The 27,800-nt window shown below is 30.9% G+C and overlaps 2 protein-coding genes across 3 annotated transcripts in view; one reads left to right on the forward strand and one right to left on the reverse strand.

Annotated features, from left to right (window-relative positions):
* LOC134680763 (uncharacterized) overlaps window positions 1–15,435 on the reverse strand; it is a 33,202-nt gene extending 17,767 nt beyond the window's left edge. Inside the window, exons 1-11 of one of the 2 annotated variants that reach the window (XM_063539993.1) lie at window positions 15,320–15,435; window positions 13,650–13,725; window positions 12,945–13,031; window positions 12,254–12,453; window positions 11,689–11,735; window positions 10,299–10,477; window positions 9,709–9,825; window positions 8,998–9,073; window positions 2,571–2,656; window positions 1,186–1,346; window positions 456–592 (exon numbers count right to left, since the gene is read on the reverse strand). In XM_063539993.1, the coding sequence (XP_063396063.1) occupies window positions 456–592; window positions 1,186–1,346; window positions 2,571–2,656; window positions 8,998–9,073; window positions 9,709–9,825; window positions 10,299–10,477; window positions 11,689–11,735; window positions 12,254–12,453; window positions 12,945–13,031; window positions 13,650–13,652 (1,093 nt within the window). In that variant the 5' untranslated portion in view covers window positions 13,653–13,725; window positions 15,320–15,435. Of the gene's footprint in view, window positions 1–455; window positions 593–1,185; window positions 1,347–2,570; window positions 2,657–7,977; window positions 8,051–8,997; window positions 9,074–9,708; window positions 9,826–10,298; window positions 10,478–11,688; window positions 11,736–12,253; window positions 12,454–12,944; window positions 13,032–13,649; window positions 13,726–15,319 lie in introns of those variants that run through there. The other variant, XM_063539992.1, reaches the window with a different exon arrangement.
* Window positions 15,436–15,653: 218 nt separating this feature from the next.
* LOC134681802 (ribosomal RNA small subunit methyltransferase NEP1-like) lies at window positions 15,654–23,636 on the forward strand. Its single transcript, XM_063541441.1, has 6 exons — window positions 15,654–15,786; window positions 18,800–18,901; window positions 19,955–20,096; window positions 20,529–20,587; window positions 22,031–22,177; window positions 23,402–23,636. The coding sequence occupies exons 1-6, from the start codon at window positions 15,673–15,675 to the stop codon at window positions 23,513–23,515; spliced, it is 678 nt and encodes a 225-aa protein (XP_063397511.1). The 5' UTR covers window positions 15,654–15,672; the 3' UTR covers window positions 23,516–23,636.
* Window positions 23,637–27,800: the final 4,164 nt, after the last annotated feature.

The following is a 27,800-nucleotide window of genomic DNA, read 5'->3' on the forward strand; positions in this document are numbered from 1 at the left end:
TCAACATTTCTACTGACGAACACTGAATTTACATTCTTCTCAATATGATAAAATTTCAGAGTACCGGTATTACTTGAAATGTCAACTATGTTTTAAAACTAATTTTGTTTTAATTTTTACTGATTGTTCAAACTAGCATATCAATATATGTCTATTTATACATGTAACTATGACAATTCATCTATATAAAAAGACTATAAATGTGTACATTGTGTATGTTCAGTGTACAGCAAAATCTGGCTGAAAACCTTCTTTTTGGCCACTTATTTTGTTATACATGATAAATGTTCACATCAATAAGTGTACTAAGTTTCAATATGATGTGACAACAAAAGAATCTAATTAAAATAGTGTTATCAATCATAAGTTCTGTACATTTCACTATATACACTACCTTAAATTTAAGCAGCTTTCATTTTATAACATTGTTGTGATATTACCATGGAGATACTTACAAGGTGACCTTGGTGTCTGATCATCATATTGGTCTACTGTTGGTGAGAAAATGGACAGATAAGCTTCTGCATGGGTCGCATTTAGAAATACTCCCTCATGTAGAGAGGCCATAGGATATTCAGCAAAACTCTGCAAACTATAACATGTATAAAAAAATTAGAATAATTACTACACTAAATTCTTTAAAGAGTCCTTATGGAGATTTAAATGTCACTGCATTGTTTTGGGGTAATTTTAATTAGCCATGCTATGAGAGGTAAGTAACCATTTGTCCATTATTACATGTACAGCATGCCCTAAATATGCTAACAGATATTCTGTACAACTATTTTTTTTTATAATCAGTGCCTTTTTTTAAAATGTAATGTGATTATCTGCCAATATATGTATGTACTTAGAGATTCCACCATTATAGAAACACCCCTTGATTGACTGCAAGGGTACAGCAGATCCATGTACACTGCAATGAGACAACTATCTACCAGAATTTAAATGACTTGGATTTAAGCAATTACAAGTCTCTGTACAACCTCCAAAATTTAGAAAAACACAAACAATATATTAAAATTTAAAACAATTCAAACAACCCAACTAACAGCCTAACATGTAACAGTTTAATATAAAAAAAAAAAACACATGACAAACTTTAATCAAGTCAACCACTAAATTACACGTTCCTGACTTGGATTTTTTTAAACATAAAACTTACAAATGATCTATAGTACTCACCCTTCCTCGATGAGGTCATCTTTTATCTCTAAAAAGTTCAAAGAGAATTGTATTGTACCCCTCATGTATTGTGGATGATAAGGACTGATTCTCAGGACACACTCCATGTGAATGTACTTATTATTGACAACTGTATCACTTACAATCTGTAGAAACTCATCCTATAAAACACAAATAAAAACATTGATAATTGTAAAATTAAACATAGAACAAGATATAAATATTCTAGATATAAAGCAGGAAGTAATCATTTAACTTCAAGGACATAAACATGAAACCTAATCTAGACTATTCCATTCAAATGGATGTGTGAGGTAGGAAGGACATTTTTGTTTTTGGATATGGGTCAAATGTTATTCTTTGTTTTTTGTTTATTTGATCATGTTGATGTACAAATTTGCAAAATATCTATTAAAAAGTATGCTGTTTGTAGAGGTATTTGGAATTATGCAGCTACATTGGCTCCCCATGAAATACCGATCACATTTTAAACTTTTACTGTACGTTTTTAAGGCATTACACAATAAAGCACCTAAATATTTAAAAGAACTGATTGTACCATACGCTCCTATTAGAACACTTCGGTCAGAAAATGAAGGACTCATAACGAATCCAAGAGATGTCCGCACTAAAAGATACGGTGAAAGACAATTCGACCGAGCTGGAGCTACATTGTGGAATGACCTACCAATTCATTTATGGAAAGAACAATCGCTTCCTCGTTTTAAAAAAGGTTTGAAGACACATATTTTTAGACTGGCGTACTGTGATGTGTAAGACCTGAGATAATTATTTATTATTCTAAAAGTTTAAGTGATAGGACGTTTTTATTTTTAAATTATTTAAATTTTTAGTTTTAACGATTTTATTGAAGAGACAGTTTTATTTATTTTTTCTCTGTGTTTTACTGGAATGTAAATACTTATAATTTTCATCATTATTTTTTATTGACTGTTATATTTAATATGTTTTATGGTATTTATTGTGATATATATTTCTCCTTTCAATGCTCTTAATTTACATCGTTATTCTATTTAATTTCTGTTTTATTCTTAGTTTCATATATATATATATATAATTGCTATTATTGTATGCATTGTGATATATATTTTCCTTCCTATAAAAGCTATGTAATAATAATTATCTTCCTGTCCACATACATCTGATTGTCTTTACCTAGCATAGAAATATTTTAGCAGTTAGACAAAATGAGAAGCTATTTTGCACTTTCGTAGTGCTCACTCTTCAAAAAGACTTATATTGTGGCACACCACTGGATAGTATATGACCCTCAACTTATAATCAAAAGCTTCATATTGTGAGCTGGTAGGTGATATTAAACAGTTTTCGTATCACTATGCATAAACCCTAACATTGATACATACCTTGTCTCCTTGTATTCTATCAGGATCCCAGAACTCAAACATTACTACATCAGGGTATTCTTCATTAGCATAAGGAATGTTTATACCTGAAGTAGAAAGTACTGTATCAAACGACTTTACCTCATATATATGATCATTCCACAGTATACTTATACTAGCCTGACACAAATGCATTCTGCTTTAGGTTAAATTTGATAGAACCTTTAACATTGTTGAAACTGGCATTTTTTGTATTTTTCATCAGTGACAACAAACAGTTTATCCTTCCATTTGCTAGCTATTTAAATGAGAACATGTGATAAGCATGCAAAAGGCTTCAGAAAATTAATTGTTGTCCGCATGGACTTTTTCAAAATACTCATACGGTCGGACCGTACCCGTAGAAGGTAGTCAAGTTTATTAGATACAAGTGCATATAACTGGTCAACACAACTTAACTCTAAAACTAATATAAAAAGTTCAATTGTAATTGAAATACAAACTTAAGATTTTAATTACTTAAAAAAGCATGCTAATTAAATCTGGTAATCTTTTATAATTAGCATGTCGATGTTATACATTACATTTTTTTTTTTCTGTATTAAATTATGCTCACTAAAATTGAAGATATCGGAAGTAAGTATAATGTGGGAGGACAATTGTTTTTAGAATAACCAAAAAACATAGGAACATGCATGAACTGCAAACATGTAAATGTAAAAAAAATATTACGTTACTTGTGGTTGCAAGTGTCACCTAGTAGAGGTTTCCAGATTTGCTACCGTACCAACCGTAAGACCAAGTGGGAGCCGTCATTAAACTTTTGAAAATTATTGATGCATACACTTTATATCAACACATGTTTAAGGAATCATATGCAGAACTGTTTTGAAAATTTTTAGCTGTAATTTGGGACTAATTTCATGTGGTTTCTTCTTGTATTCGTAGGAAACAATAGTGTGTGCACTCGATTATGCTTTTAAGCAACCGTTGCAAGTAACCGTTCGTATGAAAGGTTTATAGTTAAGAGTTATTTCCCCGTGAAACAACATAGATGGGTCATTTTCAAAAAATGTCGAATTTTGAAATTGACATTTTTTTTAAAAGTTACTTATTCAAACAACCCTCTACATAAGCAAATCAAAACAAATAGTACTTTAAGAACAACATATTAAAAGATGCAATCTTAATGATGTCAAACAAGAATATATTGAAACATTTTTTGATCGGTGGTTCATTATTTTGTCTATCCTGTTACCATTTTCAAAAGAATTTTGGGTTATTAAGAAAAGGTTTAGATAAAATGTTAAGCTTGTTTACGTAGACAATTAGATGTTTTTCAAGAGAATAAACTTCTATATATATTCATTCTGTAATATGATAGATTATTTGCCAATTTTCCAGGTTGTACTGAAAAATGCCTCTAAAAATTGGTTTTCAAAGTTTGTAAAAATTACCACCAGTAATGCAAGTCTTAGATAGCAATTTATATTGTTCGGCATTTTTTCACCCTTTCAAATAAACCCAACATCAAGTAAATCCCTCATAAGTTAGTTTACTTTTCTCTATATTTCATTGGTAACAGGAACGTACGTTTCTGATCTATTACTATATAAAAGTCTATCCTGTTACCTTTTTGTCTATCCTGTTACCGATATCAGTATTGCACCTGCCAATGCTTAATTGGGAAGATTAAGACGTTATAACCTGAAGATGACTTCAAACAACGAAATATTTCATTCGTTTTGCACCTATATGTTAAAATAAAAAAATTAACGACGTTTTTGTCTACAATTGTCTATCCTGTTACTGTAACCATAGCAACCATAGTAACAGGATAGACATAACAGGATAGACAAATTTCTTCGTTTTTGATTGCTGTTGTGAAATAACTACTTCCTTTGGTGAAGTGATTATGTTTTTCTATTGTGAATTTGGTTTCCAACACGTTATTGCACATTTTACAAGTATACTGTTGGTGTATTTAATAAAAATTGGTGGTAACAGCATAGACATGAAAAAAAGTACGCTATATTGTTTTCACTTAATGTCTTGAAATTTCTTTTCTCTACACTGTTGTTCAAGAAACGAGGCGTTTTAAATGTAAAGATTACTTTGCACTTTTGAGATCAACACTGACTGATTCAATATTCATAGGGAGAATAATTTAACAGCTTTAAGTAGCGGTAACAGGAAAGACATGAACCTCCTGTACGCAGAATCGATTTAGTTTGTAGATAATATGTTACATACAATGATACAGAAGCTACGATTTTCCGTTAAAGTAATATTTAACGTTCTTAAAAAGTCCCTTTTGCAGATATCAAGCCGATCAGAAAATCGCAAAAAAATCATTTGAAATATGTTTTTCTGACACTGTACGCAGACAAATACCCCAAAAAATGGGTCTTAAATGCAGTTTAATCTTATCAAAATAGACGTAAGGTGTGTTTATTATTAATGTTCTGAATCACAAATCTGGCAAGCTTTCATTTAAACCATTACAACTGAAATTTCCATTAGAAATAAAAAAGTTAGCATGGGTGTACTGAAAATTTGACATTTTTTTAAAACGACCCAGATACAAAGAAGCTAAATTACAAAACAAATTTAAAACTTTATAAATTTTGGTTGTAATAACTTTATATATCATTGTAAAATGTTAAAGTTTTGTATTTATTTTGGTAAGTTTTTAGAAAACATGATCAAATAAAATGAATTTATACAAAATAAATTGACCTTAATAACAAAAGAAAAATGACAAAACTAATATAAAACCAAATCGTTGTTCAGACTATACGCGTGAGTTCTAAATCCCTTGTCAATCAAAATTGAAAAAAAAGTCCAGGGAGACATACTTTATAAAAATTAATACTCTGTTACAAAAAACCGAAGGTGTCAAAACGTTTGATTTCTAACAATTGTACTGATTATGTATGTAATTATACTTTTAAATAACATTGCCTTGTCATAATTTTGTGTTATATGTAATATATCTGTTGTATATATATATGTTGAAGAATTAAATAAAGATAAAAAAAAAATCAGACGTCCGGAAGAAATTATAAAAAATACAAGGTCGTTTATATCTTCATTTTGAACAATTATACATAGAGATATGGCTGATATCGTATTTACTTGACATCCTTCCTTTTCTGACAATTATCTTTACCGTCGGGCTTAAAGTTTTTCTTTATAAAAAAAACCCTCATAAAATCAATATGCTCTATAAATTTTAGAAACATGTCCTTTTTTATTAACACAACTGTTCATATATCTTTTTCGGGGGGGGGGGGGGGGGCGCTCCATTTATGCTTCAGTGATTCCCTATATAATCCACCAAATTTTTGCCACGAAAAGGGGGGCTGCCCCAAGCCCCCTCCCCCCTGGATCCGTCTATGTAGTCATTAACGACACCAGTAAGGTACAAATAAGATATTATCAATAAGTAATTTCTAACTATTCCAATTTATATTTGAGTATTAGAAAACATTCTTTATTCTAATCCTTTTCTTAATATATACAGAAAACAAAAACATAGCCATACAGAAACGCAAATCTATTTTTAGAATATAAAGGTCGAGGCAACTCAGTTCCAGTAAGGACTGTTTGATTCATTTTCTTGTGCACAAAATAAATTTTATCGTTTAAAATCACGTGCAAGGTTTTCTAGAAGCAGAGAAATCGTAATAAAATAAAAGATTAAGGTTTTTATCACTGATATGCAATTTTGTTTCTTTATTTTCATCATGATACATACAATAATCTCATGCATTGAATGAAACCTCCCAAACAACACTAACGGTTGTGTTACGTACCAACCGTACCTGATACGTAGCAAATCTGGAAACCTCTACTGCGAGAGTACAAAAATAGGATTCAGATGTACAGTTCAACATGTTCAACAAATATTTAATTTCAATTGTTCGCTTGTTACTTTATTCATCTCATTGTAATAATATAAACAATTTGTAAAACTAAAAATAAAGATTTTAATAAATGTTTCTTTAAATTTAACCCATTTAATTCAATAACATGTATTGCCAGCTGGACCGTATGGGTATACGTATACGGTCCGGATTGTACGCGTATAGTCCAAATACTCATATGGTCTATATTTTCTCCAGTTAGCAGTTTGTTTTTTTCACCAGTTAACAATTCTGCCATGCATATATATATATCTTGGTGTATCCCTTATTACAATTGTCCAAGATAATTAGTAATTTTAGTTGACTGAAACAGTTCTAAACTCATCATGATTATACATATATTTGTATAAATCAGGTGAGTTCAATACTTTTATCATATATTTAGTACAAAATACAGCTATTTTGTATATCTAATAAAGGTTCGTTTTTCAAGTCTGTATCACCTACCCTGTATCGCATACCCCGTATCGCATAGCTAAACCCGTATCGCATACCCCGTATCGCATACCTTTTTTTTTTTTTTTTTTTTTTTTTACTTGAAGTCAGTTTTTTGGGTTTTTTTGGCTTAAGAAAAAATTTCATCAAAATAGGTCAATTTTTTTAGGTCATTGTTTGGTATGTGACGTCACGAACATCAAGTTTCACAACATATTTTTTGGCAAACTAAATGCAACTATAAGAAATGCAAAACACTCAAATAAATACAATAACAAACAAAACATTTTTAAAACAACAGATTGTAAGGTAACCCAGGTGCTTCGTATAAATAATGGAGCAGTTCTTTTAAGACCTTTGGAACAAGACAAAATGGTAGAACTGAAGGTAACCCAGTGCTATGGATCAGAAAACAGTTCATAAAATATAATACTCTTCTGTTGAAATATATGATAAAGCGTATAATACATGGCAAATTCCGTATCACATGGCGTATCACCCTCGACCAATATCATCCCTCGGGCCAAAGGCCCTTGGGCTGATATTGATGTCTCGGGAAGATACGGCATATGATACGGATTTTGCCATGTATTATTCTCTATATATAGATATTACTTATGTCAGATGCAAGCATGTGGTATAGATTTTTCCATTGTTGAAGGCCATTATGTGACCTATAATTGCTACTTTTTATGTTATTTGGTCTCTTGTGGAGCATTATCTCATTAGCAATCATACCACTTCTTCCTATTTTTATATGACTTATTCAATTAACTTCAGATCAATTAATAGACCGTTTTTGTTTTGGTTATAATCTAATACAGCTTGTGACATCGAATTATCATCAAGATGAACATAGTTCAAGTGAAAAACATTATTAAGTTAGTTATGAATTACGAATATAAGGAAATGTGGTAAATGCCAATGAGACAACGCTCAACCATAGACCAAATCACATAGATGTAAACAACTAAAGGTCACCATGCAGTCTTCAACAATGAGCAAAACCCATACTACATAGTCAGCTGTAAAAGTCTAAAAAATGACAATTACTTATAACTCACCTAACATGATATGTCTTGGATTGCTGTACATGCTATCAATTTCTGCCATAATGGAATTAACAAATATTGACACACCCTGGAAATAATTAAACACATAACTTATAAGCAATAGATTATAAATTGATAAATTCTGCATTTAATACTAATTAAGTTCAGAGTCATTTTTCTCTATCATGTCTATTCTGTTTTGTTTTTTTAAATCCACCATTTTCTACATAAGGGAATATCTTAACCAAGTCATGATCAGGAACTTGAGAGCTAAAAAATAAGTTTTGATTTTGCTATTTGAAATATGACTTTTTCCAATTTTCCTTGGAGTTCATTTTTTTTTTTAATTACTTTTTACACTACTGTGGATTCATTTATATTCGTGGGTACTAATTTTCGTGGATTGAGGAAAACTTGCATATTCGTGGATATTTAAATTTGTGGTTTCAGAAAAGTTTGCTTACTTTCCTATAGAAAATTTGTATTTCGTTGAACATTTAAATTCGTGGATCCCCTGTTCCAACGAAATCTACGAAAATTGGTATCCAACGAATATTAATGAATCCACAGTATTCTTTAGATTTAACTCTCCACCTCATAATACATAGAGATATGGCTGATATCGTATTTACTTGACATCCTTCCTTTTCTGACAATTATCTTTACCGTCGGGCTTAAAGTTTTTCTTTATAAAAAAAACCCTCATAAAATCAATATGCTCTATAAATTTTAGAAACATGTCCTTTTTTATTAACACAACTGTTCATATATCTTTTTCGGGGGGGGGGGGGGGGCGCTCCATTTATGCTTCAGTGATTCCCTATATAATCCACCAAATTTTTGCCACGAAAAGGGGGGCTGCCCCAAGCCCCCTCCCCCCTGGATCCGTCTATGTAGACAACGCTCAACCATAGACCAAATCACATAGATGTAAACAACTAAAGGTCACCATGCAGTCTTCAACAATGAGCAAAACCCATACTACATAGTCAGCTGTAAAAGTCTAAAAAATGACAATTACTTATAACTCACCTAACATGATATGTCTTGGATTGCTGTACATGCTATCAATTTCTGCCATAATGGAATTAACAAATATTGACACACCCTGGAAATAATTAAACACATAACTTATAAGCAATAGATTATAAATTGATAAATTCTGCATTTAATACTAATTAAGTTCAGAGTCATTTTTCTCTATCATGTCTATTCTGTTTTGTTTTTTTAAATCCACCATTTTCTACATAAGGGAATATCTTAACCAAGTCATGATCAGGAACTTGAGAGCTAAAAAATAAGTTTTGATTTTGCTATTTGAAATATGACTTTTTCCAATTTTCCTTGGAGTTCATTTTTTTTTTTAATTACTTTTTACACTACTGTGGATTCATTTATATTCGTGGGTACTAATTTTCGTGGATTGAGGAAAACTTGCATATTCGTGGATATTTAAATTTGTGGTTTCAGAAAAGTTTGCTTACTTTCCTATAGAAAATTTGTATTTCGTTGAACATTTAAATTCGTGGATCCCCTGTTCCAACGAAATCTACGAAAATTGGTATCCAACGAATATTAATGAATCCACAGTATTCTTTAGATTTAACTCTCCACCTCATAATACATGTTATATTTTCTTCTTAATTGTTTTCGCCTATTTTCTATTTTCTTGATTTTCAACCATTCTCCTTTATTCTGTCAACACAATCCAGACCTGCATTAATAACTTAGGACAAATCTTACCTGCTGTACATCTTCCCCAGATACCAGGTACTCCTTCCTAATCGTTACACTGTGGACTTGTGGGAAAAATGTTCCGTCAAATACACATGATCCTACCAGTGCTAACATCACTTGATTCTAATGAACAAATAAGTACATGTATTATGTATGTAATTCAAATAAACTTTTACAATTCTTCCAATACCACATTTAAGGCAATATAAAAACATGATTTGTCAAGAAAATAATTTACATAATATGAGGAAACAATGTCATGAATGAACAAGAGGCATTTGACAATTTGTGAACAAGTTTTTAAGATGCTATTTTGTATGAAGTCTTGACTCTGTTTTAGGCATTCATATGTTTTCTTTTTGAGTGATCTAACAAGCTGACATAATTGCCTACTTATTTGTCTTACCGACAGTGTGAGGACTGTATAGCAAGTCAGGGTCAATAAAATCTCCCATCAGCACCTTTTTTTACATTTTTACATTTTTACATTTTTTACATTTCAACTACATTAAGCAATTAACAAAATGTGAAAAGAAAGAAAAAAATATGTTAAAATCTTTACATAAGGGATTAAATCATACACTGTTGTCACTCACAGTATAATCACCAGATGATAAAACATCTTCAGGATGTGGCGTTAGGTCATCAAGCAGCCATTTATATTTAGACAAAGCCTGAGGGTTGATAACCTTGAGAATACTAGACAAACCCCAAACTGTGTTATGGTTCTTAACGGTAAACAGATATGGCAGAAATGTCTCCTTCATCGCATTTCCTGAAAACAAAAAAGGTGACATTTATTATACTATTTTCATCACAAAATATAATAGGGTTGTATCATACTTTGCCAAATGTAGTATACATTTTGATATATGTATTATGTTTATATGTATAACAAATATATCATAATAAAAATTAAGAGGGTGTCCTTGGAAAAACCAGGCAGTGGATGGCACATAACATATTTTGTTTTCAAAATTTTCATCTATTTCATATCACAAATTCATTTTTTCTCAAAGTTGAATTTTGTTTTCTTATAACATGTATATGCAACAAATAAAGAGAAAAAAATACATAGAAAGCACTGAAAATTCATAGAAAAGGGGAGATAACTCTGCATTTTGTAGAAAATTTTGTTGCATTGTTAGTGAACTTTAAAATCATTTTCTGAGCCATTCAGTGTTGATTCAAACATATATATTTGACATATATATCCTTTGTATGATATAAACATTGCATTGGAACCAAAATGTCAGTGGGAAAAAAATCGTTATGTGCCACCCATATCATAGGATTTGCCTGAAATTTACTTTGACAGCTTGTTAACTGTCACTGCTGTTATTTCAAATTTAATTACAAGATGTGAAAGAATTCACTATTTGTATAAAATGTACAGATAAAAAAAAGCATCATCATGTGAATAGAAGGTAAACTAATTGATAGAGTTTTGAAATAAGATACAAGAATATAGTTCTTTTAAAATTCTTTCAGAGTATCATCACAAAAAATTGGGTCAACATATTTTTTACCTCCTATATCAAAACAGACAAATTTCTTTATAAAGTGAAGAATTTCTGGGTTATCTCCCCTTAATACACTAGGAGAAATAAATCTGACATAGAGATATCAGTGAATTTCATTCTTTTCAGCAATTTGGCTAAATATTTCTATTAAGATACTGGAATCTTCATATTTCACTCAAAAATGCCCAATTATCATTAGGGCTAATATTTATTATGAGTATCTACACAAGACTGATACAAATACTGAGATCATCTGGGTCGGGAAAAAAAAGTTTATGATCATCAGACATAAAATGGTGTCATACAACACTAGTCTGAAGGCCACTTAACTGAGAATAAAGCTTAAAAATAAAAAATGGCTAATACATTTGGAATAAGTACTTTTTTATCTGAAAGTTAGATCATGTAGGTTGTCATTTTACTTTTTGTTCAGATAAAAACTTGATATTTTAATAAAACTCACTAAGTTTATGATGAATTTTCTCTGCAGATTCTTGTTCCATGTGAAATCTGAAAATTAAAATACTTTTAAAAATTGTCAAAACTATAATTTATATTTACAGAAACCCTTTCACTATGTTAAAGCTTATTTATATATTGCTTCAAAATACTAAGATTAAGTGAAATTCTTTCAAAATGCCTGTACCAGCAATAGTAACCAGAATCTGTTTCACAAAATTTTTTGGTCTATGATTGCTTTTGTAATTTATCATAAAGGATTTTGGGTCCCCTTATTTTTGAAAAATTCTGAATTTTGCATCAACAAAAAGATTGAGCTTTTTTTTTTAATTATTTACAAAATCTCTCATTCTTCAAACATTTAACCCTTCCTCTTAAGGTTGGTCATCTGTAGTGTTTGGTTACCTTTATTTATTGTTCATAGTTCAATAATGATAAATTTTCTTTTACAATTCTCTGATTTCATTGTAATGATGTCAAAGATCCCACTTATAATATAATTGTTTGTCCAAATTCAAAAAATACTCCCTATCCCAAACCAAATTCTACAATAATACAAGTATACCTACTTTTCACCAAACTGTCTGAACCGATTGACAAATCCAGGATATGGATTATAAGGCAGTTCATTCCTGTCTAGTAGAAGTTTAATCAGATCTTTAAAGTTCTGCTCCAATCCAGTATTGTCAAGATATTCTCTAAACTGTCTGATAATGGGTGTGTCATATCCTTCAGGAGCCTGGTACGTCTGCCGTGGAATAACTCCTCCCTGAAAAAACAAATCCAATTCAAAATTTTAGCACTTAATAAAGAGTAAACTGAGGAAAATCTAACCATTAGTTTGCATGTTCTCAGGTTGTCATTGTTTACAATTTGCTGATTTCAAATATTCTTGGCTCTATCTAATTTGGCAACCATTCAATTTATGTCTCTGTGTTTAAGCCTCAGGTGGTACATAATGTTACAGGTAGATAACTCTATAAAAAAGGCTGAATAATTTTAGCTTTCTATTGCTTTTAAAGGAAATATTAAAAAGCTTCTTTCAAAAAACCATGATGAAAATAAGTGTTTGTCAAACTGCTATCTAGATCGTAAGAATTTATTTTTTTCCTGTTAAAGTGTGTGGTTTAAGTTTTTTGAAACTTTTATAATTTTGTCAAAAATGTCAAAGGGTCAAAGTGAATATTTTTTCAAAATTTTATGAAAATTAAACGAGCCAAATTAATTTTAGTGCTTGGTGTCACCTTTAGTGTAACCTACCTCAGAACCAACAGATCCTTCTGATGGCGCTGGTGATTCCCGACGTCTAGGGAACTTCCTGCTCCCAGGTTTGTATCGTGCACCAGACTATAAAAGAAGGCATTTAATTATAAACTTAAACAAAATGAATAAGGTAAAGAAATACCCATGTGTTTTCAATCAATTTTGTCATCCTGAATAGTGCCCCCAAAAAATCTGCTCATAGGGAAAATAAAGTAACAAAATTAAAAAAAAAATCAAATAGTAAATGTGCATTATTGAATTAGATTAAGACATTATGCATGTTAGTTATAATATTGAATACATCTTCATGATCTTTGTGAATTCAGAAACCATTTTAAAAAAAATAGACAATTTGTACTTTTCTTCAAGAGCTAGGAGGTTTAATTTAGCTATACCATGACCAGGAGTTCATAATTTAAGTCATGAGTTTACACTTAGAAATCAATCACCAGTTACTTATAACACATGAATGACATTAAGGAATTGATTTTGTTTGTTTGTTTTTTTTACATTCTATTTTTCATGACTACAACATGAGAAATAAAAAAAGCAAACATCAAAATAAAAGTGTTCAACTTGATCTCTAAAGTCAATTATCAGAGACTGACATCTTTTAAAGACACTAAAGATAATGTCAACATGTTCAAGCAACTACTGAAAAAGTCATTGCACAGGAATCATTCTTAAAATTTATCAACATACCATGACAGACTCTTTTTCAGTATGATTTCTTAAGCTTACTTTCCATTATCACAGTTACTGACTGCAATCAATTATTCTATAAAATAAACAAAAGAATTTTATTATTTTTATATGTATACAAGAGGGACGAAAGATACCAAAGGGACAGTCAAACTCGTAAATCTAAAACAAACTGACAACGCCATGGCTCAAAAAGAAAAAGACAAACAGAAAAACAATAGTACACATGACACAACATAGAAAACTAAAGAATAAACAACATGAACCCCACCAAAAACTAGGGGTGATCTCAGGTGCTCCAGAAGGGAATTGTATACATGTTGTACATGTAGTTAAAGAGACATCTAGATTCTACCATTGCATCGAGTGTAAAACGATATTTATCCACTTGAGACAGTTAAATTTTCAAATTTAAAACGAGAGGCTTGTCCTACAACGTCCTAGCGTTTTAATTATTTAAAATTTAACTGTCGAGAGTGGATAAATATCGTATTACAGGAGATTTGGTGGTCATGCTGGTGGAATCTGTTTCTTTAAGGATTTTCTAACATTATGCAGGCAAACTTATTCCTTCTTTTCGAATGATCTCCATAAAGATATATGAGTTCTTTCTATGTGACAACATCAGGCATGGTCACCTTTTTTCAGCAGCCATCACAATAGGAAATTCAGAAAGGCAAGAAAAGTTGACGTCATAATCAGATTTTAACCAATGAAGTACTGAGATCAAACAAACGACACATTGATTAAATTTTTTTTATACAATGGGTGCAGAAAGGGATAAATTGACGAAGAATTAGAGAAATTTATTTATAGCATTTCATGTAAATAAAGGCAATAGTAGTACATGTATACCGCTGTTAGAAATTCATAAATCGATGCCTCTTTTGTCTACATAAGACTCATCAGTGACGCTCAGATCAAAAAAGTTGTAATGCCAAACAAGTAAAAAGTTGAAGGGCATTGAGGACCCAAAATTCCAAAAAGTGGTGCCAAATACGGCTAAGATTCTTGGGATAATAAAATCCTTAGTTTTTCGGAAAAAAAGGAAATAACCTAATAAACCATTTTTTTAAATTTATTTCACTTCATACAATAATTCTATAATATTTTTAAAGCGCCACCTACAATATGTAAGTACAAAGGAGAAACTACATTTGTGATAATTATTTTACAAGAGAGGATAATTTACAAGAGAGATTACTCTGTCATCACGACAAAGATTGAAGATTGAAGAAATTTATAAAAATGACCATATACATTGTACTTGATTTTCATGTCAAAGTGCTGACTACTGGGCTGGTATCCACTCAGTAGTGTAAATAGTTATCAAAGGTACCAGGAATATAATTTTATACGCCTGACACGCCTTTTGTCTATATAGGACTCATCAGTGACGCTCAGATCAAAATAGTTGTAATTTTAGAGATTGATTTGTGTTGGTGCTGAAACGTCTTTTTTTCCTTTGACGCCTTATTGGATTGCAGTATTTAGGCATCAGAGAAAAAAAGAAATTGTAATTCAAGAAGACATAATTAATATTTGAAATCCCAGTCCTAGTCATGCACATGAACATCATATGCATCATGCACATTACAAAATTAGCAATATTTGCCCAAACTAGATGAAAATAAAGTTTTTGAAAGAAAACCCTTTATATTTTTGTATACCTGGATTTCTCAGTATATTGTATAACTCAAATTGTTAACTTTACATGGCAAAATGTATTTCAATGTATGTGAAAACTGTCGTGTTGTTACTGGAATTTGGTTTCAAATGTAAACAAACTGCAGAATAATTTCTAAATTTGTTCTGACAAGTTCCGACCTTGCAGTTAAAACTTTTAAAATTTTGTATAGATTTAATATTCTTGTTTCTGGATAATATCTCTTAATTGTATAGTTTTAACATGCATATGATTAGTATATTGTTAGTACAGATATTACTGTTATTTATAGACGAAAGTATGTATTGTAACCGGAAAAGTACGACATAATTTGTAGATCATTTATAAACAAAGAAAATGGCCGCCTCCAGAGAACATGTGTCTACAAAAGTTATAAAATCTGTGAATAAATCAAGCAATGAAAAGAGAGTCATTGTGATTTTAGAACGAGCATCTTTAGAATCTGTCAAGGTTTATATAGTTTTTATAATTCACTTTATTGTCGACACTTTTACAGCATGCGGTTGAGGGATAAAATATAAAATTTCCTTTTTTTTTCTCTAACAGTCCAACATTCTCTCTCTTGTTTTTTTCACAATTTCTGTCCATTTGTTAGAAGCCTCATTATTTCTTCTGTAGACTATCCATGTCTTTTATAACAGCTCTTAAATGGGAACTGTATACATGTATAATTTAAAGTATTCCTGTTGTCGCGGAAATCATTATATCATAAAATTTAGTCCAAATAATTATGACGTCTGGCAAGGCTATTTTATTTTTTTTCTGGGACGCCTTCCTATGATGCAAGACGTCATAATTAATTGGACTACGTAGAATTATGCCAACCAATCTGAATCGTTGAACAATATGCTGTAGACTAAATATACATGCAGTAACAAACTGCACGGTAAACAATTTTGTTTTCTTATTTGCATACAAAAGTTTGAGACACATTAATTCTGTGGTGGTAGTTTCCGTTTATTTTTAAACAAGTATGTCCGAACTCTTTTGTCATGTTTGTACATCATGTACATGTTGTAAATGAAATATTATTTTACCATCTTAGCATGGTTAGTAATTGTAAGAAATAAAACATTAAATTTGCTTAAAATTAAATCGTGTATCTGTTTTACAATGTTTTAAGCAATTAGACATATAAGGCCTAAAAAAAATATCTGTGTTTCCAGTAACATCATTTTGAAAAATAGGGTCAGTAGGTTGGAATTTCTTTTTTTTTTTGACATTGTAAACGAAATCCAGATTATCAGATTTTGACATTAATGATAATTTTACTGGCTTTCTGTGCCAGTAGAAGCAAGTAAGATGAATTATTATGTTGATTAACAGAAGCCTGTGTCAAAACAGGGTCAGTTGATACCATTTTTTTTTTACGGGTTACGGGAAACTCAGATTTTCTTTTTCTTGGCCTAAGATGATAATAAATAGAAGAAGAAATACAATTGTTTAACAGTACCTTGAATGACACTTTTAATGACCAAATAACACTTGGAATTTCAATATTAGCACATACATTTGTATCTGCATATTGGTGACTTTTAAACATTGATTATTAATTAATAGTATATTATCTATGTATTTTATAACTTATAAATGATTTACAGAAGGCAGATAAGTTCATAAAAAACTAAAAATTTAGTGTGTAAATTGAATATGGCGACCACAGAAATCACATTGGCCGCCATGTTCTATGGACACACTAAATTTGAAATTATCTTTATGAGCTTATCGGCTTTTAGTTGATCATTTTTAAGTTATAAAATACATTGATATTACATTATTATGTAATAATCAATGTTCAAAAGTCACAAATATGTGATAATATTAAAATTTCAAGTGTTATTCGGATAATATTAGTGTTATTCGGTCATTTGTGTTACCCATTGTTTAATTACTTAAGAATTTTCAAATACCCTCATTGTCGGGCATGTTGCATGCTGGCACAGATAAGAAGTATTAGGGCATTTAATTACCTGGTGTGATATTGCTGGGAGAGATGTTACAAATACAGTAAAAAGTAAAATCACAAAAATACTGAACTCAGAGGAAAATCAATTTGGAAAGTCCATAATCACATGGCAAAATCAAAAAACAAAACGCATCAAAAACGAAAGGACAAGAACTGTCATATTCCTGACTTGGTACAGGCATTTTCAAATGTAGAAAATGGTGGATTAAACCTGGTTCTATAGCGCTAACCCTCTCACTTTAATAACAGTCTCATCAAATTCCGCTACATTTACATTGTACATGATGCGTTAAATAAACAGTCACAATTAATAAAATAGTCAAAATATGGGTACATCAGTCATCATCGTATAACAATTTTAAAAGGAACAATTTAACAGGACACTAAAACATCTTCTATATACGAACACATGGATTGATTTGAGTGACTGACGTCAGAAAAATTATATATGTCACATAAATTTGTCGTTCAATGTGTATACAAACAATTTTAAAATTTACATAGGCAATGTACGCATACAGGGTTCAAAAATCAAAAGTTTGTAAGAATAAATTATAGAAACAGACCGAGATTCAAACTAGTCCAAAAGTTATACATAGAATTTATGAGAATCCAAAACTTTTAAAAGGAAAAATTTAACAGGACACAAAAACATCTACTATCTACGAACACATGGATTGATTTCAGTGTCTGACGTCAGAAAAATTATATACGTCACATAAATTTGTCATTCATTGTGCATACAAACAATTTTAGAATTTACATAGGCAATGTACGCATTCAGGGTTAAAAATCAAAAGTATGTAAAAATAAATTACAGAAATAGACCGAGATTCAAACTAGTCCAAAAGTTATACATAGAATTTATGAGAATCCAAAACTTTTTAAAGGAACAATTTAACAGAACTGTTATGAAATGAACATGTAAAACGAATATATCTAAAAACTCTAAACACTGCAATTATTCAGGGAGTCACATCAACAAATTCTGATATATCCCTTTTTTTGGAGGGATATCAGAATTTGTTGGTGTGACTCCCTGAATAATTGCAGGGTTTAGAGTTTTTAGATATATTCGTTTTACATGTTTTAAGTTAACTGTACCAAGTGTACTGTTATGAAAAGAAAGGTAGTGGATTTACGCTAAAGTTGCATGAATACTCTAAAATTTCTCTGAAAATTTTTGGAGGGATATCAGAATTTGTTTGTGTGACTCCCTGAATAATTGCAGTGTTTAGGGTTTTTAGATATATTCGTTTTACATGTTTTAAGTTAACTTTACCAAGTGTACTGTAGCTTATTAATTGATTAACCATATGCATAATTTAATTAAGTAATCTTATTTTCTTTAATTTTCAAAACATTTATTGTTTACTAGGAAGGCCTACTGACTCTTGACACTCCATTACCAACTGAATCAGTTTTGATAAGTATAGTACATGTACCAAATAATATATTTTATAAGATTTTACAAACATATGTGTATTCTCTTTTCAGGTTGGAAAACAGTTTGAATTATTAAACTGTGATAAACATAAAGGTCTTGCAAAGAAATTTAAAAGAGATATATCACAGTGTCGACCAGACATCACACATCAGGTTTGTAGTTCTCACACTTACATTCTAGTTGTTTTTCTCATTTTTATAGTCATTAAATAATAAATAAATTTGGTGTTATTACTGCAGCATATTTTCAAAGTTGTAAATTTTTATGGCGACACACCCACTCTGACGTTGTATATTCATACATCAACATGTATATTGTTTTTGTTTTAATATAAATAATACAAAAAGTTTTTTATGCCTCACCTACAATAGTAGAGGGGCATTATGTTTTCTGGTCTGTGGCTCCGTTCGTTCATTCGTTCATTCGTTCGTCCATCCGTCTGTGCGTCTGTTCAGGTTAAAGTTTTTGGTCAAGGTAGTTTTTGATGAAGCTGAAGTCCAATCAACTTGAAACTTAGTACACTTGTTGCTTATGATATGATCTTTCTAATTTTAAAGTCAAATTAGACTTTTGACTCCAATTTCATGGTCCACTGAACATAGAAAATGAAAGTGTGAGTTTCAGGTTAAAGATTTTGGTCAAGGTAGTTTTTGATGAAGCTGAAGTCCAATCAACTTGAAACTTAGTACATATGTTCCCTATAGTATGATCTTTCTAATATTAATGCCAAATTAGATTATTACCCAATTTCATGGTCCATGGAACATGGAAAAGGATAGTGCAAGTGGGGCATCCATGTACTTTGGACACATTCTTGTTTAGCCTTATTTTTGATAGAAATTTATTTATAATGAATGGCAATAATTTATTTTCAATTTATTGATCCACAAAATTAATCTGACTCTTCACATTTAACATTATCTGCTTCACAGATTATTCAACGTGAAGAGAAAAAAAATAAGTGTATGGTTCAATAAACTCAAAATTAATAATAGGCATTCATTAAATAACCAACAAAAACGTATAACATCCTCGTTATTTTAACTCTATATCAATAGCTGTCTTATTGACAATGTCATGAATGTGAAAAGTAACCTTGTATATTATACTTGAAAAAAAGATTGCTCATTCTACCATGTTCTACTATCTATTGAAATGTACCCAAAAAAAACAGTTCCTTGACATTTTCTCCTTTATGTCTTCAGTGTCTATTGATGTTGATGGACAGTCCTTTAAACAGAGCAGGATTATTACAAGTCTACATACACACAGAGAAAAATGTATTAATAGAGATCAACCCACAGACTAGGATTCCTAGAACTTTTGACAGATTCTGTGGCCTTATGGGTAAGATGGTGTTTTGTTAAACCAAGATAAAATGAATAAATGTACCTCAATCCCTACCCCACTGAAAAAAAATATGTATCAATAGTAAAAAGATTTTTCAATCCCATCTTATTTTTAAAAGGGTTTGTTTATGGTTTGGCATTTATTCAAGCAATAAAATAGTTTGAATTGTAAAAAGGGGAAATCAAGTTTAAAGCTATAGGACAGACAAAACCTTCTTAATAAGGGACCATTTATGCCAAAAAAAATGACAAAAAGCACAAAGAGAAAAGTTAATTAAACCCTGTAAACTGGAGCTCTGTGGTATTATATATGTTTTGTGAACTATTCTGTCCTCAACTTAAATTTTCTTTTTCCTGCTTGAAATGTGGAAAAAATTGTATCTATAGAACATTATTTTTGTAAAGTAAACCAATTGATCATATATTACAGTTCAGCTGTTACACAAACTTAGCATACATGCAGCAGATGGACCACAGAAACTATTAAAGGTAATGTCTAAATATTAAAATACATGTTGTTGATATTTTTCTTAAAAGATAATTTTTAATCTGAATGTCTGAATTGCTAACAAAGTTCTAACAATCATTTTACAATATATGACAAATGGGAGGTAACTGCTCAAATTTCTCTTACAATGCAAACATGAGTTATTTCCCATGCATTATGTTTTGCCTGTGATAATTCATAGAAATCTTCATGCAGTATCACGAAAGGAAACAGTTATCAGTTAATTTTTATTACCATTCCAGAAGCCTTACTTAGGCAATGACAATGTTCTGCATTTTTTTGCCCCACCTACGATAGTAGAGGGGCATTATGTTTTCTGGTCTGTGTCTCCGTTCGTTCGTTCGTTCGTCCGTTCGTTCGTCCCGCTTCAGGTTAAAGTTTTTGGTTGAGGTAGTTTTTGATGAAGTTGAAGTCAAATCAATTTGAAACTTAGTACACATGTTCCTTATGATATGATCCTTCTAATTTTAATGTCAAATTAAAGTATTGACCCCAATTTCATGGTCCACTGAACAAAGAAAAAGAAAGTGTGAAGCTTAGGTTAAAGTAATTCTAATTTTAATGCCAAATTAGAGAATTTATTCCAATTTCACGGTCCAGTAAACATAGAAAATGATAGTGCGAGTGGGGCATCCTTGTACTGTGGACACATTCTTGTTTTGTCATCATCATGGTCTTTATATAGAAGAACCATTACTCTGACAAACAATTTCTGCTGCCTACAGGGGTTTTTGTTTTGACAGTTCAACAATAGCAATGTCCTAGAACAACATGAATTAATTTGATGAAAATGGTGTTCTACATTATCAAACAAATAGATATATGAAAAAATGGAATATTGGGGAATATATGTTTACAAGACAGCAACCAAATGATATAAATAATTGAAGGACATCTGAAGGTCAATATTCAGTCCATTTCAACAGACATGTCTGTACAATGAAGCTCTACATTGTCCAATTATTGTGAAAAATTGAACAGAGACTATCAGAGATCTGCCATCTGAACAAAATTTTAAAGATCACATACTGTGAATTCATTAGTTTTTGTTAAATTCTATTTTTTGAGGATTTCATAAGTACAGAGGAACCACGAATGTAAATGTTCAAATAATTAAAAATTATCTATTAGCTTTGTATGCAGAGATAAGCAAAACCAAGGAAAATGCAAGTTTTTCTTATGCCACTAAAACTGATACAAACAAAAAAAAACGAATCCACAGTAAAACATATTTCCAATTGTTTTCAAAAAGTATAATGTACTATTTAAAATAGAATTGCAAATAAAGTGTCAAGAAAAACAAAATATATCAAGTGATCTTTATGGGTGGCTATTCAAAATAATTTCTTTGTCTGTATACATTATTAATCTAGAAAAAAGCGCTTGTACATACGAAATTTATAACATCTTGTCGTATTTTCTAGGTGATCAAGAATCCCATTGCAGATCATTTACCAGTAGGTTGTCAGAAAGTTGGTACCTCCTTCCAGGCTGATATTACAGATATACGAGATATAGTACCCGACAATGAACCAATGGTTTTTGTTGTGGGCGCCCTAGCACATGGCAGTGTAAGGGATATGTATTATAATCGATTATACTTTTCAAATTTACAGTTGTTACACATTCTGAATTATATGAAAAATGATTTTAAGAGCCAGTCCAAACGAAAACCATGCAATAGGCTCCAAATGCATTGCTATCATATTGACCTGAAATTTTGCATACATGATACCTTCATGTCAATAACTCTTTGTGCAAATTTTTATTAAAGAATATTTAATGGTATACTCTTTACGAAGCGTCATCTATAAATAGCCATTTATGGCCAAAATAAAGCTGAGAATTATGCAATTTTAGCAGTTTTAGCTGACAAATAGCAGTGTTTAACATCATGTAACTGTTTAATTGGTAAGATAATGTTGTAATACTTTATTTAAACTGTCAAACTATGTTATTTCCTGATGTTTTAAAAAGATACTTTTCATTTTGAAATATTGGCTACCTATCACCAAATTCAAAATTTGATGGAACTCAGAAAATTAAGTAATCAAAATATTTTTTATTGATGTTAATAATTTCTTTATTGATTGCTTAATATGTAGCTCCTGTTTTGTTAATGGACTGATTGTTCTGCAAATTCTAGGCAGTACCCTGGCATTGGTTTTAGCAACCAATTATTTTAGCTAATTAGTTATCAAAGGTACCAGGATTATAATTTAGTACGCCAGACGCGCGTTTCGTCTACATAAGACGTGACGCTCATATCAAAAAATTTATAAAGCCAAAAAGTTAAAAAGTTGAAGAGCATTGAGGATCCAAAATTCTGAAAAGTTGTGCCAAATACGGCTAAGGTAATCTATGCCTGGGATAAGAAAATCCTTAGTTTTTGGAAAAAAATGAAAGTTTAATAACAGGAAATTTATTAAAATGACTACATTATTGATATTCATGTCAAATGTGGTTTAATTGTTAGTATATGCACTCTTTCATTGATGCAATACACCTCACATTTGACCAAAGGTGGATAGATTTGTATTGTTTATTTCAATTAGTTATAATAGTCACGATTCTATATACTCTTGAAATACCATAAAGAATTACAATTTTATTTTTATTGAAAGAAAATTCTTTAAATTGCTATTCTTCATTTGGAAAATTGTTGGAAGGATTTGATTTCAATAATAATCTATTTTTAAAAGTCATTCTATATTATATGAGTAAATTTTCAATGTCTGTATCTTTGGCATGTTGTTGTAACTTTTTGACCTCCTATTGTTGCTTATCTATTACAGGTTGATGTGGATTACATAGAAAAGACAGTATCAATCAGTAACTATCCTCTGTCAGCTGCATTGACTTGTGCAAAGTTGTGTTCGGCTTTTGAAGAGAAATGGGGAGTCATATGAATAAAATATATTGTGTATTTTTTGCAGTTGATCACTTTTTTTAGCATTTATATGCATTTAGCAGTCTATCCATATGTTTTTAGAAAATCTGTGAATTGCTTGTGACAACATTCTTTGGATCAATTTCCACTTATAATCAAAATGTTATGATGACCCTTTGACATTGTGAAGTTTGAATTGCTTTATTTTGAATATTTTGATGTCCATTTTTAAAAGTCAATATAAAAATGAGATCTAAAACATAAGAAATTAGAAACAAAACAGTATGTCCAAGAAACATGTATGTTGACTGCTCTATGGTCGGGTTGTTGTTGCATTGACACATTCCCCATTTCCATTCTCAATTTTATGTCACCAGTACATTTTATGTTCCTGAATTAATATGTTATGGATATTTAACCTGTTATTAAACAGTCAACCTACTGCAAGACGAAGAGAACTCCTGGCCTTAATCAGCATTTCACTTTAATATTTATCTATAACCACTGCCAAAATATAAAAAATAGAAGATAAGGATGGTACAATTGCCAATGAGACAACTTTCCATCAGAATCTGTTATATAAAATGGCATTAAATTTTACAACTACGGATCATAAAAAGGCCATCAATGAACAAACCCCATACTGCATACTTGCATCTGATGTAAGTAATATGTAATATAAACATCAACTTACCAGAACAGTGAGCCAAACCCATACCACATAGTCAACTTAAAGGCTAGGAAATGACAAATGTAAAACAATGAGGAAAAACTAGCTGTCTGATTTGTACAAAACAATGGAAAAAACCCAACAAATATGATATGCAGCAACAAAGACGAGGACTGAATTATAAGCTTATAACAGGCACATACATACAGAAAAGAGGGGTTAGAAATAATTGCTGGCAACTAACTCTCCCTTACCTAGGACAGTGGTGTAACTGTACACCATATGAACAGACTATAAAAATCATTTGAAAAGCGCTTCAGTTGAAACAGATCGATACAAAATAGAAAAACAAGAAAAAAAACAGTCTAGACATGGTTCAGTACTTGGACTTGGAACTCTTGGTAAATGGCTTCCTTGTGAGTGGCAATCCTCTATCAAGGAAATCATGATGGGTAATGAAATGCGCCGGAATATCGTATAAACTGGGAGATATATTTATTCTGTATGCAGGAACGGCTGGAAAGTTCCTACATCGGAATAGAAAATTCACAATTGGAAAGCTAATATCATCTTTTTTGTCGTAAAGTTTTGTTCTCAACTGACCCTCATTGTCAATTTCTAGACGTGAGATATAAGCAGACTGTATCTGTTGTATCCATTATCTCAAGTCCGATAGGTAAGTACGTTCAACATGGTCACTAAATGTTGAATTATCTAATGAGAGATCATCATCTATAAAGCGGAGAGTAAAGTTAGAGGATTCTGCTTCTTTCATTTCTTCCAATTAGTTTCCGTATAAATAACGAAGTCAGTCTCGTGGGAATATACGAACAAGTGCACAGTTTGTTCCCATGGGAATGCTGATTGTTTGCTGAAAAAAAACATGTTTCCAAACGTAAAACATATGTTGACAATCAAGAAATCAAGCATCTTGATAATGTCAGGTTCAGATTTGTTATTTGATTCGTAGTGATTTTTACCAATGTAGTATTAATCCCTCCTAAGATCAGATACGTATACAACTACGTTGGACATTTTTTTAATGAAACAAATCAGGACTAAATCTTTCAATTTGTCTTTTAGTTTGATAATGAATACTTGTGTAAAGTTAGAAAAGTAGAACTATTGCAAGATGAAAGAGTTGTAGATTGTTTGTACTCTATAAGCATCTTGATTTTTTTAGTATCCACATCTGATTCAGTTTAACCACTCAAGAAAAGGTAGTTTCAATCTAATGGATTTGTATGCGACTGTCATACAATCGAGAGGTTAAGCTTGCTATAAAACTACAATTTTCTACATACGAAAATACATGTACCGAGTCAGGAATATGGCAGTTGTTATTCATTAGTTTGAGAGTTTGTTTTTGCCATTTGTCGGACTTCCTTATGAATTTTCCTCGAAGTTCGGTATTTTTGCCATTTTTTTCAGAATAACTTTGAAGTCCGTAAGTATCTTTGTTGCCTCCAGTTTCCTAATACTTTATTGAAACCCTAAATAAAAAAGAAACACCAATTGAAGGTGAATGTTTATGTCTTTTGCAATGAAATGCAGTGTTAATCTCACAAAAACTGACACAATCAAGGATATGTTTAGTTTTCGACCACTTTTAACCCGGATGTGATGTGGTAGTATGACGCCTGTAATGGGCGAGTTTTGATGTTGAAAGCATAACACTGACCTGTAGTTATTTAAGTTTTGTCCTCTAGATTTAATAGTGCATGAAAGTTCTCTCGTTTCAAATCATACTGCATCTCCTTCCTTTATACTATGACCCTTTAACCTTGTTGCAAAACAAGAATAACAAGAGATACATTTCAAATTTATAGATTTATTTTGCAATATTTACATATGAAATGTTTAACTTAAACAAAGCATGGTGGTAAAAAACTTACCTTTTAAAAAAAATAAAGCATATACTTAGTATACAGTTTGTACAAATATTACACCATTATGTGCACATATTTAAGCCGATGAACAGCTTGTATACAGATTACATAATTGTGTTCACACATTTAAGCAGTTATACAGTTTGTTCAAATGTTACTCATTTACACATACTCAAGTATATACTGCTTGTTCAAAGATTTCACATCAACACATACTCAAGCATATACTTCGTGTTCAAAGATTCCACATCAACACAAACTCAAGTATATACTGCTTGTTCAAATATTCCACATCAACACGTACTCAAGTATACACTGCTTGTTCAAAGATTCTACATCAACACAAACTCAAGTATATACTGTTTGTTCAAATATTCCACATCAACACATACTCAAGTATACACTGCTTGTTCAAAGATTCCACATCAACACAAACTCAAGTATATACTGCTTGTTCAAATATTTCACATCAGCACATACTCAAGTATACACTGCTTGTTCAAAGATTCCACATCAACACAAACTCAAGTATATACTGCTAGCGCTTGTTCAAATATTCCACATCAACACATACTCAAGTATACACTGCTTGTTCAAAGATTCCACATCAACACAAACTCAAGTATATACTGCTTGGGCAAAGATTCCACATCAACACAAACTCAAGTATATACTGCTTGAGCAAAGATACCAAACATACTAAAGCAGATATACCAATGTCCTCTCATCATGCTGTGCAGCTGTAACCACAAAAACATCCAAACATACGGTTTGTTCATACTACTTTACACGGAGAATTGTTGTACTTAAACATATTTATGTTTTACAACTAATTCAAGATATCACGTTGTAATTGTAATTTATCTATTCTGCTACAACCATCAACAACAATTAATTGTTTTATTGAAATACTTGGTCTATCAATACATCGGTCACATGAAATTGGAAAATTTGTTTTATTGTCATTAAACCATTTCTCTTTGCAAAATATAATGCTGTTTTTCCACTGTCATCTTTTTTGTCAATCTGTGCGCCTCTTTTCAGCAAATAACTTACAAGCGAAACAGCATTTTCTTCATTCTTTGCAGAACAAAATTGACAAATCATCATCAAAACCGTTGATTCCTGCTTTTTCTTAATGTTATCATTAGATCTGTTCTGTATTAAAACTCTAACTTTTTCAAAATCACCTTTCTTTATAGAGACAAGTATGTCATCTTTTCCATTTTCAAAATGTTTTGTGTGAAAATGGTTAAAAGTTTTCTTAAATTGAAGTCCAAATCCAGCTAGTAAAGCCATGCTTTCTAACCACCTTTTCAGAGTCAACAAACAGATGTGATTTTATACGAAGTTCTATAGTCGTAAGCTTTTTATAACGTGGTAAACATGTATTTATATAGTTTTTGTGGCAACCTTTGATACACGTGGATATATTTCTTTTCCTGCGTAGGTAGTTGTCTTACCAATAACTTGATATTCAATTAATTAATCAAGCCTGCTCTAATGCCGCTACAAGGCAGCAATCGCACCCGCAAACTGGAAAGGAAATTGACGACAAATTCGGGGGAGGTGTCAGTATATGAAAAATAGTGATACTTAGAATAAACAATTCGGTAGGAAAAAGCAGAATTAAGTATTCCAGTTACACTTTGTCATGTCAAAACAACATTATATTGTGATAAGCCGCTTATTAGAAGTTTATTTTGTTCACATGTTTACAAATGTGACTTAACTCAAATGTACGT

This window comes from Mytilus trossulus, chromosome 8 (genome assembly GCF_036588685.1).
Source record: "Mytilus trossulus isolate FHL-02 chromosome 8, PNRI_Mtr1.1.1.hap1, whole genome shotgun sequence".
In the NCBI taxonomy this organism is placed as follows: domain Eukaryota; kingdom Metazoa; phylum Mollusca; class Bivalvia; order Mytilida; family Mytilidae; genus Mytilus; species Mytilus trossulus.